At 42.2% G+C, this 15,975-nt stretch overlaps 1 protein-coding gene across 4 annotated transcripts in view; it reads right to left on the minus strand.

The window, feature by feature from the left end:
• PLPPR2 (phospholipid phosphatase related 2) overlaps nucleotides 1-15,975 on the minus strand; it is a 42,990-nt gene that overhangs the window by 3,915 nt on the left and 23,100 nt on the right. The window contains exons 2-7 of one of the 4 annotated variants that reach the window (XM_075859075.1): nucleotides 8,371-8,456; nucleotides 6,568-6,756; nucleotides 3,487-3,610; nucleotides 2,699-2,949; nucleotides 1,771-1,947; nucleotides 937-1,052 (exon numbers count right to left, since the gene is read on the minus strand). In XM_075859075.1, the coding sequence (XP_075715190.1) occupies nucleotides 937-1,052; nucleotides 1,771-1,947; nucleotides 2,699-2,949; nucleotides 3,487-3,610; nucleotides 6,568-6,756; nucleotides 8,371-8,456 (943 nt within the window). Of the gene's footprint in view, nucleotides 1-920; nucleotides 1,053-1,770; nucleotides 1,948-2,698; nucleotides 2,950-3,486; nucleotides 3,611-6,567; nucleotides 6,772-8,370; nucleotides 8,457-15,975 lie in introns of those variants that run through there. The other 3 variants (XM_075859074.1, XM_075859077.1, XM_075859076.1) reach the window with 3 other exon arrangements.

The raw sequence follows: 15,975 nt of genomic DNA on the forward strand, positions 1-15,975 counted from the left end.
ATGAAACAAACAAATTGGGTATCCCCACGTCCGAAAATTCCTGAACTATAAAAATATAATTTTTTTTATCCCATACGGTGAACGTCGTAGCGGGAAAAAAGCTCAAAATAGTGAATCCCAGTTTTTTTGCCACTCCAATTCCCCCAAAAATGTAATAAAATTTGATCGAAATGCCAGAGATTCCCCCAAATGGTATTAATAAAAACGACATCTTTCCACGTACAAAAAGACGCCTTACACAGCTCTGTACACAAAAATATAAAAAAGTTATTGGGGTCACAATATGGTGATGTAAAAAAATGTTTGTTTCTTTCAAACTTAAATTTTTTTTTAAAGGTACTAAAACATAACAAAAACTATATAAATGTGGTATCACAGTGACCGCACTGACCCACAGAATAAACATAATGTGTCATTATTACCGTACAGTGAATGCTGTAAAAACGAAACCCGTAAGAAAATGGAGGAACTGCTGTTTTTTTCCAATTCCACCCCATTCTGAATTTATTTCCTGCTTCCCAGTACATCACACATAATATTAAATAGTACTGTTAGAAAGAACAACTTCTCCCATAAAAATTAAGCCCTCATATGGCAGTGTCAACAGAAAAATAAAAAAGTTATGACCTTTTGAAGGCGGGGAGGAAAAAAACAAAAGCATAAAAACGAAAATTAGTCCTACAATCCTGAACAAACTTAGACACATTCTCAGCAGTCTTATCTTATGTACTAAAATTTTATGTGTTACAGTACTTCAGTGTGAATGTCCGTAGTACCACATGATGAGCACCAGGTGGCGCAGGTCTCCAGGGGTACATTACACCATCACACCCTCCTGTGATCTGACTGGTTGGACTCCACAGCGAGCAGGCAATGAGAACATATTACTGGGAGACCTCTAGAACAGGTCACCCCCTTACCTTTATTACACTTAACTTTTCACATGCAGCAGGTAGAGGGTTTTCGGCCTCAAAGACCCCTTCCTGCTCTTTCTGAATCATGTCGCCCTCTTCTGGTGTGGAACTCCCGAAGTTATTTAGTACACAAGTTACCTGAAGAGAGTAAAGAGGATTTTATATAGATGTATTTCACTACTTTTTGCTTTTTTCTGATTCTCCCATTCATTGCGAGGGAGGGGTAAATAAACAGTTGCAATCTGTCTTCTCTATATTTGCTGTGCAGGAAGATGATACCTATTATTCTATGTTATCAAAAATACGTTCCGTACATTACGGACGTAACATGGTCGTGTGAACCCAGCCTCACTGTGCAGGGAGAGGGAGGAGGAGCTGAGCTGTGACATCACCTCTTTATAATTATGTGATCCTGTGTTATCTGCCTCCAGTTTATACTAGATGTGTTATACTTTAGCTGTAACCCCTCCCTCTGATAATAAAATGAATGCTGATCCTGCACCCAGTGTACACAGCACTCGCTGAAAAGTGGATTTTTAAAAAAAAAAATATGTTTATAAGACTTGACCAATTCCCTGGAGAAACTCCCGTTGGTTAGATGTCATGTTCATGCTCAGGACACTTATGGACATCTATGTTAAATAACATTTAACACATGTAGAAGGGTGGTGCTCTTTCGGGAAGACGGCCGCCATGTTTCTCTAATCTCATAAAACCATTTTAATCATTCAGTGGGCTCCAACTCAGATTTACAGACACTTATCTCCACAGACAACAGTGACTGGATATTAGTCAGAGTCTTCCCCCTAGTCTATTGCTTCGGCCCCGGCCTTATTGACCATTACCACATTCTTACCAGGAAAACAGCAATGGCTGCTCCAGTTATGGTGCCGGCAAGAACATCTCTCCAGTGGTTACGATATTCAGCCACACGCAACAAACAGAGGAGCCATGAGGGAGATAGCAGTGCAAGGCACAAGGAGGGCTTCACCAGCCGGGAACCCTTCACTTTAAGAACAAGCGTGACGTACATCTGTGGGCATCAACAAATGAAATGACCAATAAGATTACTGTATGCCGCTCTCCTCTGTATATTATACATACTTAGTATGAATATGGGAGATTAGTAATAGTTATCCTGATCACCTCTTCTCACTAATATTTCCAGGACTTCTCTTGTGCTGCACCTTTCTTTGCAATCGACTTCCTACTAAGCATATAGTATAGCGTTACTTGTACTTGTCCCCAGCTTTAGGTTATCATTACTGTCACTTGGTACCAGATTATTAGTTTTTCAATGGCACCAGGTTTATGATTGTATCACTAGCACTTTTCTTTTACTATTATGGTTAGCATTGTATAACTGGTATAGGACAACAATGTAGAACTGGTACTTGGCACCAGGATCAGACTGTGAATCTGGACCATCATTGTAGAGAGCAATGCATAACTGGCATTACACCACTGTATCTCTGGTACCGGGCATTGTAAGTCACTATTGTCGCTTGCCACCAAGATTCGCAAATTCAGCAACTATTATTATTGACATCTTTTTAGGATGAATCAATATCACTGGCCCTATCTACCCTTCATCTACCATGAGTTATCATCCATTTGACTTCTATTATACAGATATGGGGATGTTAGGTCCCTTAGACCATAGCAAATAAGGGCAAATTCTGATAAAAAAATGGCAACTATTTTAGGGAGAACTTTGGAAAAGTTACACAAAAGTAACTAAAACCATGACATATAACCCAAAAAGCACAATGAATTAGACTGACCGTGGTGTAAACTGCAGCATACGCCCCAAGAGCTGCAGGTTTGGATGGGAAGGCTTTACGAGCCTCGGTGATGAGATTAGGGTCCCCTTTGCAGGCATAGGGTGAAGATATATATTGCATGTGGGACTTGCATCCAAGAGCAGTGTAGTTGGGGCGACAGACAGATAGAAAGTGAGGGGCCTGGTTACCGGTGACTGTTTGAACAGCTCCAGCAAAGATTACGGTGCAAAACAGACCAAATGAGAAAAGACCTAAGAGGTAAACACAGAAGACAATAAGTTAAACTATACGTCAGCTTTCAGAAGTAGGGCTTGCACCATACTTGACAATTTAATGGAAACTAAAGTGCCCCTATAGTGACTTCAGGACACAGTGCCCCCCCCCCCCAGCAACCATGGTGTCCCCATAATAGCCACTGCTACTACAACTGCGTAAAGTATGAGTGGCCGAGTGACCACTCACACACCCCTTCCCTCCCGGCTCTGAGCAGAGATCAACTATGGAAAAGAATTAGTAATCCGGCAATGTGGGAGTCTTGCCTTCTCTAATAAGTTTCCAGGAGGTCTCCCCTTATTTTGGGAGACTCTCAGACAATCCGGGAGAGTAGGTACATAAAAGGAAAGCAGCAATGTAAGCTGGCAGTATAGGGACATCAACGCACAATGATGTGCCCACTCTATCACACTAGACTAATGAATACTTCATCTTTATGAAGTTTATAGATGTTCACTGGGTCCAGGAGATTGAAGCTTCACTTCTCTGTCAGGTAATCAAGCCAGAAAACTCACCCAAGATCCTGACAATGCGCCGCAGAAGAGGATTGAAGAAGCAACAATCTCCACAAGAAATGATCTTCTCCCTACTACTCCAGCGTGGATTGATAAGGACCGTGGAAACTTCTCCCAGGAGGATCTGTAATCATAACACAAGCTTTAGCTGGTAAAATTTCTTGCCCAAGTCAGAAAATTATTTCAATTTGTATTCATTATCAGAATGGCCGTCCTTAAAAAATGTAAAAAATGTCCGATAGAACAGGTTTCCATTGGTTAGAAACAATCGATTTGTCACCGTAAATTGACAGATTGTTAATATAAGCCTTATTGTCGGTCTTCTTTGACAAAATCTCTGCATATCTACAGCCAGGTTAGGAGATGACCCCCAAAATGAGGTTTCTCTTTTATTACCAAACAACAAAGTCCATTAGTATCACACAACATGGCCAGAGGTATGTGGACACCTCAAAATCATAGCCATATGAGCCTGTTAAACATCATATTCCAAACCAACTTATCCACTTCTTTTCCTCCACTTCTGGTAAGTGTAATGGCCGCGGTCACCTACTGCCGGCATCCTATACTCACCAGCGGCCGCAGACCATTGAGCTCCTGCCGGCGTCTCCTCCCTCTGAGACGCCGGCGCGCACTGCCTTCAACTCCTGCTACTTATGATCGAAGGGTGCAGGAAAATCTCCCCCAACCTATCCCAGCATGCCAGGAACTATAAAAGGAACTCTGCCCATTAATTTGTTGCCTGAGCAATGTTGTGTCTATCCATGTTTCCCCTGCAAATGGTTCCTTAGCTGTATCCTGTATCCCGTTTCCTGTATCCCCTATCCAGTATTTGTGTTCCGTTTCAGTGCCAAGTCCAGTGTCCGAGTTGAGTTTACCATCTGTGTCCGGTGCCCGTGCCATACCGACTGTCTGAGACGACTGTACTACTCCAGTCCAGTGTCCTAGCCAAGTCCAGTGTCTGACATGACTGCCCTACTCCAGTCTGGTGTCCTAGGCAAGTCCAGTGTCCAAGAAGACTGCACTACTCCAGTCCGGAGCCCTAGCCTCACGTTATCATCCTGCATAGGCCACTTCCCGCTGACTGGCATTTACCCCCATCTGACCTTCCAGGTACTTTTGCATTACTGACTCTCACAGACTCTGTTGATCAGCAGCTGCTCTGATACAGCGGAGTGGCTCAGTGGGTCCACATACCTGCAAGTCGTTACAATAAGACTGGGTTCACACAAGCACATTACGTCCGTAATGGACGGAACGTATTTCGGCCGCAAGTCCCGGACCGAACACACTGCAGGGAGCCGGGCTCCTAGCATCATAGTTATGTACGATGCTAGGAGTCCCTTCCTCTCCATGGAACAACTGTCCCGTACTGTAATCATGTTTTCAGTACGGGACAGTAGTTCCACGGAGAGGCAGGGACTCCTAGCGTCGTACATAACTATGATGCTAGGAGCCCGGCTCCCTGCAGTGTGTTCGGTCCGGGACTTGCGGCTGAAATACGTTACGTCCATTACGGACGTAACATGCTCTTGTGAACCCAGCCGAAGGCTTTCTACTAGATTTTGAAATATGGCTGACGGGGGTTCAAGTCCATTCAACCAAAAAAGTATAAGTGAAATCGGCACTAATGTTGGGAAATAAGGCCTAGCTCACAATTAGAGTATCAATTCCACTAAAGGGTGTTAAATTGCGTTGAGGTCAGGTCCCTCTATTGTCATTCTGCAAGAAGAAAGGGCCATCCTCAAACCTGGAAGCCCACAGTTTTACTTTATACTAGTTGACCTTTAGTAAGACCCTGAAAATTCAATACCTACAAACTAGCCTATTAAAGTATTTTTCAGGGATTCCCAACCTTTTTATTATTGAGGAACTCCCTCAATAATAAGTAGATTCTTCTTAAATACATCCAAACCATCAATGTAAAACACAAATGACCAAAAACCTGAAGATTTATGTTATTCTGAACATATTATGGGAAGACCAATCTCATCAGAAAAGTGGGAGGGAAAAGAGGAGGCGGAGGACCAGCAACAAGATGGATGGAGGCAATCACAGAAAACATGAATACATCGTTAAGAAACCTGAAGCCCAAAACAGAAGACGGGATATTCTGGAGAAACACTATTCATATCATGACCTGGATTCCAGAAGACGGCAGATTCTGGAGAAAGATTATTTATATCATATCCTGGATTTCAGAAGACTGCATATTCTGGAGAAACACTGTTAGGGTATGTTCACACTGCTTATTTCGGCCGTTTTTCGGACCGTAAACAGCCGAAAAACGGCCAAAAAAATCAGAAGCAGAAAGCCTCCAAACATCTGCCCATTGATTTCAATGGGAAAAACGGCCCTCTTTGTCCCGACGTGGGTTTTTTATTTTACGTGGCCGTTTTGAAAAAACGGCGCATAAAAAGACGCCCCGTAAAAAGAAGTGCATGTAATTTCTTGAGCTGTTTTTGGAGTCGTTTTTCATTGACTCTATAGAAAAACAGCTCCAAAAACGGCCGTAAAAAATGCAGCGAAAAACGCAAGTTGCTAAAAAAACATCTGAAAACCAGGAGCTGTTTTCCCTTGAAAACAGTTCCGTATTTTCAGACATTTTTTTAGTAAGCGTGTGAACATACCCTTACTATCATTACCTGGAAGAAACACTATTTATATCATGACCAGGATTTAACTAGAACAATAGGACATTTTTGATATCCAATTAAACTACATTGCATTAAACCAACTTGAAGATGGCCTTCCTATGATAATTATATTACTTTTGTGACAAAGGATCTCTTATCTTCTTACAACGGAAAATTTTAATTCCCTCATGTCGAGGAGGAATGTGCAAGAAAGTATGAAATGATCTTCGCCTGCCTAGGGCACCCAAGCGCACGCACAATAATCATGTCAGTGTACAGTCGTACTAAGCCCCTGCTGTCACCCTGTCTTGCACCGTCATATTAGATTATCATTATGTGACAGCCACAGCCAGATTATCTATAAAATCTACAACCCGCCCATGGTCTTTTAGAAGATCTACAGTCTCCACATTCAATGTATAACACCGAAAGAAGGTATACCTACCGTGAGGATTGGCAACACAATGATCAGTGGGTACAGGAGACGTGGAGGAACTCGGCTGGTGCTTTCAGGACCCGGATAAGGTTTGGACAAGGTACTGTCATAGCAGAAGAATCCCTGGGAATGGACAGGGAAGGTGTCTGTGTACTCAAAGTGGTAGGAGAGGATTACTGTGCCGGCCATGAGGACAAGCTGGAAATAGAGCATCTTGTCAGAGGAGCAAAGAATAAAGATTAAAGACAATAGAAGAGTAAAGGAAGGAAGGAAGGATGGATGGAAAGGTTAGAGAGGGACAAGAGACCAATGCAAAAGTGCTAGAAAGAGAAGACAAAAAAAGAAAAAGGAAGACTGAAGAAGCAAGAGACAAAGAAGAAAGCAAAGTGGAAACAATGAGGAGAAGAAAGAGATAAAAGAATTGATAGGACAGAAGAAGGAAGGATATACGACTATTGGTGGTGGGATCTGGAGGCGGGAGATAATGGATGGAATTGTGACTGAAATCAAGGGTTATGACCAAATATTAGGGGAAAAAGGTAGATGATGGGTCAAGAAAGAATAAGTTTATAAATAAGGTTGGAAAACTTGGAGACACATAGTAAGAAAATCTGAAATTAGACCAGAGGTAGAGAGCTAAGAGAAATAAATAATATGTAGGAAGGTGTACAAGGAGGAAGAACACGAAGTATGGACCGATATAAGGAGATATCTAAGGAGAACTGAGGAGGATATGTACGAAAATGAATATGAAAATGAGGATAGACAAAGCAAGCGATGTGTTAGGGAATTGTATGTGGAGTCTGGAGAACAAGTGAAGGTCCCTGGAGCAGTCCCCACTCCGCTCACATTATGTCACGTCTACCACTCCCACCACGATGTCATATCTAGCACTCCCACCGCACAGGCTCCACCATTCCACCACGTCAGATCTCATCCTCTCCATTCATGCCCTATCTTGTCAAACGTGTCCCATTCCGACAGCATCATGTAGAAGGCTCCATGACTCCATCAAATCATGTTATGGTTCCTGCTCCAACCAAATCATATAACATGCACAACAACTCCTTTTCCCCAATTTTGTCATGTTAATCATTCAATCATGTAATGGGCTTCCACCGCCACTACATCATGTCACATGTACCATGAAGTGTCCTGGATTCAACAAGACTGTCCCAGATCCTGAAAGGTCGCATGAGCCAGGGACACATGGGGACTTGGGAAACTAGAATAATGATGACTTATTTATATTAGAGACATAATAAGATCAGCCAAGTGATGCTGCCTCCTGTTGATGGGAGTGACCCATGGGAGAAGACTGGAGGAAATTAGCATTCTAAATTAGGTGAGGGGGCAGTGGATTGCAGTATATATAGGGAGGCCTGTGGCAGGCACTTATGGGGGGAATGGGGCTAGTAGTGTATAATGGAAGACGTGTGGCAGGCACTTATGGGGGGAATGGGGCTAGGATGTATATAGTTGACACCAATATTGGGCATATGGCAGGTACAGCATATGAGAATAGACCAGGCCCCCAATCCCACTGGGCGCTGGCACCTGGTCAGGATTGCCTGGTGTTTCTCACTCTCACCACCTCATGTCTCATATTCTACTTCAACCATATTATACCACAGGGCCCCACTCTTATCACATGACATGGGCCTATCTGCAACCTCATCATGCCATATATGTCCCTAACTCACACCAAAAAGGTATAAAAGAGACATTTGAGGTACAGTATGATAAATTAAACATATAACATACACAATCTAAACAAAAACTTGTACTAGGTCTTGATTGTGGAGGCATTACCTCTACAAATAAGAAGCAAGGGATGAAGGAGACACTGCTTTTAATCTCAGGTTCATGTGTTACCATGCGTGCAGCTCCAGAACAACCTGCAGACAAAGCAAAAACATAAGAGGCTCAGGATCCGTGTAAATGTAATAAGATGTTACAGTGTAATAAAGGGATCAGGAACCGGGTTACTCTAATAAGATGTTACAGGGGTAATAAGATGATCAGGAGCCGGGTTACTGTAATAAGATGTTACAGGGTAATAAGATGATCAGGAGCCGGGTTACTGTAATAAGATGTTACAGGGGTAATAAGAGGCTGAGGAGCAGGGTTACTGTAATAAGATGCTACAGGGGTAATAAGAGGATGAGGAGCCGGGTTTCTGTAATAAGATGTTACAGGGTAATAAGAGGATCAGGAGCCGGGTTACTGTAATAAGATGTTACAGGGTAATAAGAGGATCAGGAGCCGGGTTACTGTAATAAGATGTTACAGGGTAATAAGAGGATCAGGAGCCGGGTTACTGTAATAAGATGTTACAGGAGTAATAAGAGGATCAGGAGCCGGGTTACTGTAATAAGATGTTACAGGGTAATAAGAGGCTAAGGAGCCGGGTTACTGTAATAAAATGTTACAGCGTAATAAGAAGATCACGGGCCGGGTTACTGTAATAAGATGTTAAAGGGTAATAAGAGAATCAGGAGTCGGGTTACTGCAATAAGATGTAACAGGGGCATAAAGAGGATCAGGAGCCGGGTTCCTGTAATAAGATGTTACAGGGTAATAAGAGGATCAGGACCCGGGTTACTGTAATAAGAAGTTACAGGGTAATAAGAGGATCAGGAGTCGGGTTACTGTAATAAGAGGTTACAGTATAATAAGAGGATCAGGTGTCGGGTTCCTGTAATAAGATGTTACAGGGTAATAAGAGGATCAGGACCCGGGTTACTGTAATAAGAAGTTACAGGGTAATAAGAGGATCAGGAGTCGGGTTACTGTAATAAGAGGTTACAGTATAATAAGAGGATCAGGTGTCGGGTTACTGTAATAAGATGTTACAGGGTAATAAGAGGATCAGGAGTCGGGTTACTGTAATAAGAGGTTACAGTGTAATAAGAAGATCAGGAGTCGGGTTACTGTAATAAGAGGTTACAGTGTAATAAGAGGATCAGGAGTCGGGTTACTGTAATAAGATGTTACAGGGTAATTAGAGGCTAAGGAGCCTGGTTTCTGTAATAAGATGTTACAGGGGTAATAAGAGGCTCAGGAGCCGGGTTACTGTTATAAGATGTTACAGGGGTAATAACAGGATCAGGAGCCGGGTTACTGTAATAAGATATTACAGGGTAATAAGAGGCTCAGGAGCTGGGTTACTGTAATAAGATGTTACAGGGTAATAAGAGGATCAGGAGCCGGGTTACTGTAATAAGATGTTACAGGGTAATAAGAGGCTCAGGAGCCGGGTTACTGTAATAAAATGTTACAGGGTAATAAGAGGCTAAGGTGCCGGGTTACTGTAATAAGATGTTACAGGGTAATAAGAAGATCACGGGCCGGGTTACTGTAATAAGATGTTAAAGGGTAATAAGAGGATCAGGAGTCGGGTTACTGCAATAAGATGTTACAGGGTAATAAGAGGATTCGGACCCCGGTTACTGTAATAAGATGTTACAGGGGTAATAAGAGGCTCAGGAGCCGGGTTACTGTTATAAGATGTTACAGGGGTATTAAGAGGATCAGGAGCCGGGTTACTGTAATAAGATATTACAGGGTAATAAGAGGATCAGGAGCCGGGTTACTGTAATAAGATGTTACAGGGTAATAAGAGGCTCAGGAGCTGGGTTACTGTAATAAGATGTTACAGGGTAATAAGAGGCTCAGGAGCTGGGTTACTGTAATAAGATGTTACAGGGTAATCAGAGGCTCAGGAGCCGGGTTACTGTAATAAAATGTTACAGGGTAATAAGAGGATCAGGAGCCAAATTACTGTAATAAGATGTTACAGGGTAATAAGAGGATCAGGAGCCGGGTTACTGTAATAAGATGTTACAGGGTAATAAGGGGCTAAGGAGCCGGGTTACTGTAATAAGATGTTACAGGGTAATAAGAAGATCACGGGCCGGGTTACTGTAATAAGATGTTAAAGGGTAATAAGAGGATCAGGAGTCGGGTTACTGCAATAAGATGTAACAGGTTACAGAGGCAATAAGAGGATCAGGAGCCGGGTTCCTGTAAAAAGATGTTACAGGGTAATAAGAGGATCAGGACCCGGTTTACTGTAATAAGAAGTTAAAGGGTAATAAGAGGATCAGGAGTCGGGTTACTGTAATAAGAGGTTACAGTGTAATAAGAGGATCAGGTGTTGGGTTACTGTAATAAGATGTTACAGGGTAATAAGAGGCTAAGGAGCCTGGTTTCTGTAATAAGATGTTACAGGGGTAATAAGAGGCTCAGGAGCTGGGTTACTGTTATAAGATGTTACAGGGGTAATAAGAGGATCAGGAGCCGGGTTACTGTAATAAGATATTACATGGTAATAAGAGGATCAGGAGCCGGGTTACTGTAATAAGATGTTACAAGGTAATAAGAGGCTCAGGAGCTGGGTTACTGTAATAAGATGTTACAGGGTAATAAGAGGATCAGGAGCCGGGTTACTGTAATAAGATGCTACAGGGTAATAAGAGGCTCAGGAGCCGGGTTACTGTAATAAAATATTACAGGGTAATAAGAGGATCAGGAGATGGGTTACTGTAATAAGATGTTACAGGGGTAATAAGAGGATCAGGAGCTGGGTTACTGTAATAAGATGTTACAGGGTAATAAGAGGATCAGGAGCCGGGTTACTGTAATAAGATGTTACAGGGTAATAAGAGGCTAAGGAGCCGGGTTACTGTAATAAGATGTTACAGGGTAATAAGAAGATCACGGGCCGGGTTACTGTAATAAGAGGATCAGGAGCCGGGTTACTGTAATAAGATGTTACATGGTAATAAGAGGATCAGGAGTCGGGTTACTGTAATAAGAGGTTACAGTGTAATAAGAGGATCAGGTGTCGGGTTACTGTAATAAGATGTTACAGGGTAATAAGAGGCTAAGGAGCCGGGTTACTGTAATAAGATGTTACAGGGTAATAAGGGGATCAGGAGCCGGGTTACTGTAATAGGACGTTACAGGGTAATAAGAAGATCACGGGCCGGGTTACTATAATAAGATGTTAAAGGGTAATAAGAGGATCAGGAGCCGGGTTACTATAATAAGATATTACAGGGTAATAAGAGGATCAGGAGCCGGGTTACTGTAATAAGATGTTACAGGGTAATAAGAGGCTCAGGAGCCGGGTTACTGTAATAAGATGTTACAGGGATAAGAGGTTCAGGAGCCGGGTTGCTATAATAAGATGTTACAGGGTAATAAGAGGATCAGGAGCCGGGTTACTGTAATAAGATGTTACATGGTAATAAGAGGATCAGGAGCTGGGTTACTGTAATAAGATGTTACAGGGTAATATGAGGCTTAGGAGTCGCGTTACTATAATAAGATATTACAGGGTAATAAGAGGATCAGGAGTCGGGTTACTGTAATAAGTGGTTACCGGGTTATAAGAGGATCAGGAGCCGGGTTACTGTAATAAGATGTTACAGGGTAATAAGAAGATCACGGGCCGGGTTACTGTAATAAGAGGATCAGGAGCCGGGTTACTGTAATAAGATGTTACATGGTAATAAGAGGATCAGGAGTCGGGTTACTGTAATAAGAGGTTACAGTGTAATAAGAGGATCAGGTGTCGGGTTACTGTAATAAGATGTTACAGGGTAATAAGAGGCTAAGGAGCCGGGTTACTGTAATAAGATGTTACAGGGTAATAAGAGGATCAGGAGCCGGGTTACTGTAATAGGACGTTACAGGGTAATAAGAAGATCACGGGCCGGGTTACTATAATAAGATGTTAAAGGGTAATAAGAGGATCAGGAGCCGGGTTACTATAATAAGATATTACAGGGTAATAAGAGGATCAGGAGCCGGGTTACTGTAATAAGATGTTACAGGGTAATAAGAGGATCAGGAGCTGGGTTACTGTAATAAGATGTTACAGGGTAATATGAGGCTTAGGAGTCGCGTTACTATAATAAGATATTACAGGGTAAAAAGAGGATCAGGAGCCGGGTTACTGTAATAAGAAGTAACAGGGTAATAAGAGGATCAGGAGTCGGGTTACTGTAATAAGTGGTTACCGGGTTATAAGAGGATCAGGAGTCGGGTTACTGTAATAAAATGTTACAGGGTAATAAGAGGCTAAGGAGCCAGGTTTCTGTAATAAGATGTTACAGGGGTAATAAGAGGCTCAGGAGCCGGGTTACTGTAATAAGATGTTACATGGTAATAAGAGGATCAGGAGCCAGGGTACTGTAATAAGATGTTACAGGGTAATAAGAGGATCTGGAGCCGGGTTACTGTAATAAGATGTTACAGGGTAATAAGAGGATCAGGAGCCGGGTTACTGTAATAAGATGTTACAGAGTAATAAGAGGATCAGGAGCCGGGTTACTGTAATAAGATATTACAGGGTAATAAGAGGATCAGGAGCAGGGTTACTGTAATAAGATATTACAGGGTAATAAGAGGATCAGGAGTCGGGTTACTGTAAGAAGTTGTTACAGGGTAATAAGAGGCTAACAAGCCGGGTTACTGTAATAAGATATTACAGGGTAATAAGAGGATCAGGAGCCGGGTTACTGTAATAAGATGTTACAGGGTAATAAGAGGCTCAGGAGCTGGGTTACTGTAATAAGATGTTACAGGGTAATAAGAGGCTCAGGAGCTGGGTTACTGTAATAAGATGTTACAGGGTAATCAGAGGCTCAGGAGCCGGGTTACTGTAATAAAATGTTACAGGGTAATAAGAGGATCAGGAGCCAAATTACTGTAATAAGATGTTACAGGGTAATAAGAGGATCAGGAGCCGGGTTACTGTAATAAGATGTTACAGGGTAATAAGGGGCTAAGGAGCCGGGTTACTGTAATAAGATGTTACAGGGTAATAAGAAGATCACGGGCCGGGTTACTGTAATAAGATGTTAAAGGGTAATAAGAGGATCAGGAGTCGGGTTACTGCAATAAGATGTAACAGGTTACAGAGGCAATAAGAGGATCAGGAGCCGGGTTCCTGTAAAAAGATGTTACAGGGTAATAAGAGGATCAGGACCCGGTTTACTGTAATAAGAAGTTAAAGGGTAATAAGAGGATCAGGAGTCGGGTTACTGTAATAAGAGGTTACAGTGTAATAAGAGGATCAGGTGTTGGGTTACTGTAATAAGATGTTACAGGGTAATAAGAGGCTAAGGAGCCTGGTTTCTGTAATAAGATGTTACAGGGGTAATAAGAGGCTCAGGAGCTGGGTTACTGTTATAAGATGTTACAGGGGTAATAAGAGGATCAGGAGCCGGGTTACTGTAATAAGATATTACATGGTAATAAGAGGATCAGGAGCCGGGTTACTGTAATAAGATGTTACAAGGTAATAAGAGGCTCAGGAGCTGGGTTACTGTAATAAGATGTTACAGGGTAATAAGAGGATCAGGAGCCGGGTTACTGTAATAAGATGCTACAGGGTAATAAGAGGCTCAGGAGCCGGGTTACTGTAATAAAATATTACAGGGTAATAAGAGGATCAGGAGATGGGTTACTGTAATAAGATGTTACAGGGGTAATAAGAGGATCAGGAGCTGGGTTACTGTAATAAGATGTTACAGGGTAATAAGAGGATCAGGAGCCGGGTTACTGTAATAAGATGTTACAGGGTAATAAGAGGCTAAGGAGCCGGGTTACTGTAATAAGATGTTACAGGGTAATAAGAAGATCACGGGCCGGGTTACTGTAATAAGAGGATCAGGAGCCGGGTTACTGTAATAAGATGTTACATGGTAATAAGAGGATCAGGAGTCGGGTTACTGTAATAAGAGGTTACAGTGTAATAAGAGGATCAGGTGTCGGGTTACTGTAATAAGATGTTACAGGGTAATAAGAGGCTAAGGAGCCGGGTTACTGTAATAAGATGTTACAGGGTAATAAGGGGATCAGGAGCCGGGTTACTGTAATAGGACGTTACAGGGTAATAAGAAGATCACGGGCCGGGTTACTATAATAAGATGTTAAAGGGTAATAAGAGGATCAGGAGCCGGGTTACTATAATAAGATATTACAGGGTAATAAGAGGATCAGGAGCCGGGTTACTGTAATAAGATGTTACAGGGTAATAAGAGGCTCAGGAGCCGGGTTACTGTAATAAGATGTTACAGGGATAAGAGGTTCAGGAGCCGGGTTGCTATAATAAGATGTTACAGGGTAATAAGAGGATCAGGAGCCGGGTTACTGTAATAAGATGTTACATGGTAATAAGAGGATCAGGAGCTGGGTTACTGTAATAAGATGTTACAGGGTAATATGAGGCTTAGGAGTCGCGTTACTATAATAAGATATTACAGGGTAATAAGAGGATCAGGAGTCGGGTTACTGTAATAAGTGGTTACCGGGTTATAAGAGGATCAGGAGCCGGGTTACTGTAATAAGATGTTACAGGGTAATAAGAAGATCACGGGCCGGGTTACTGTAATAAGAGGATCAGGAGCCGGGTTACTGTAATAAGATGTTACATGGTAATAAGAGGATCAGGAGTCGGGTTACTGTAATAAGAGGTTACAGTGTAATAAGAGGATCAGGTGTCGGGTTACTGTAATAAGATGTTACAGGGTAATAAGAGGCTAAGGAGCCGGGTTACTGTAATAAGATGTTACAGGGTAATAAGAGGATCAGGAGCCGGGTTACTGTAATAGGACGTTACAGGGTAATAAGAAGATCACGGGCCGGGTTACTATAATAAGATGTTAAAGGGTAATAAGAGGATCAGGAGCCGGGTTACTATAATAAGATATTACAGGGTAATAAGAGGATCAGGAGCCGGGTTACTGTAATAAGATGTTACAGGGTAATAAGAGGATCAGGAGCTGGGTTACTGTAATAAGATGTTACAGGGTAATATGAGGCTTAGGAGTCGCGTTACTATAATAAGATATTACAGGGTAAAAAGAGGATCAGGAGCCGGGTTACTGTAATAAGAAGTAACAGGGTAATAAGAGGATCAGGAGTCGGGTTACTGTAATAAGTGGTTACCGGGTTATAAGAGGATCAGGAGTCGGGTTACTGTAATAAAATGTTACAGGGTAATAAGAGGCTAAGGAGCCAGGTTTCTGTAATAAGATGTTACAGGGGTAATAAGAGGCTCAGGAGCCGGGTTACTGTAATAAGATGTTACATGGTAATAAGAGGATCAGGAGCCAGGGTACTGTAATAAGATGTTACAGGGTAATAAGAGGATCTGGAGCCGGGTTACTGTAATAAGATGTTACAGGGTAATAAGAGGATCAGGAGCCGGGTTACTGTAATAAGATGTTACAGAGTAATAAGAGGATCAGGAGCCGGGTTACTGTAATAAGATATTACAGGGTAATAAGAGGATCAGGAGCAGGGTTACTGTAATAAGATATTACAGGGTAATAAGAGGATCAGGAGTCGGGTTACTGTAAGAAGTTGTTACAGGGTAATAAGAGGCTAACAAGCCGGGTT

Source organism: Rhinoderma darwinii, chromosome 3 (genome assembly GCF_050947455.1).
Source record: "Rhinoderma darwinii isolate aRhiDar2 chromosome 3, aRhiDar2.hap1, whole genome shotgun sequence".
Taxonomy (NCBI): domain Eukaryota; kingdom Metazoa; phylum Chordata; class Amphibia; order Anura; family Rhinodermatidae; genus Rhinoderma; species Rhinoderma darwinii.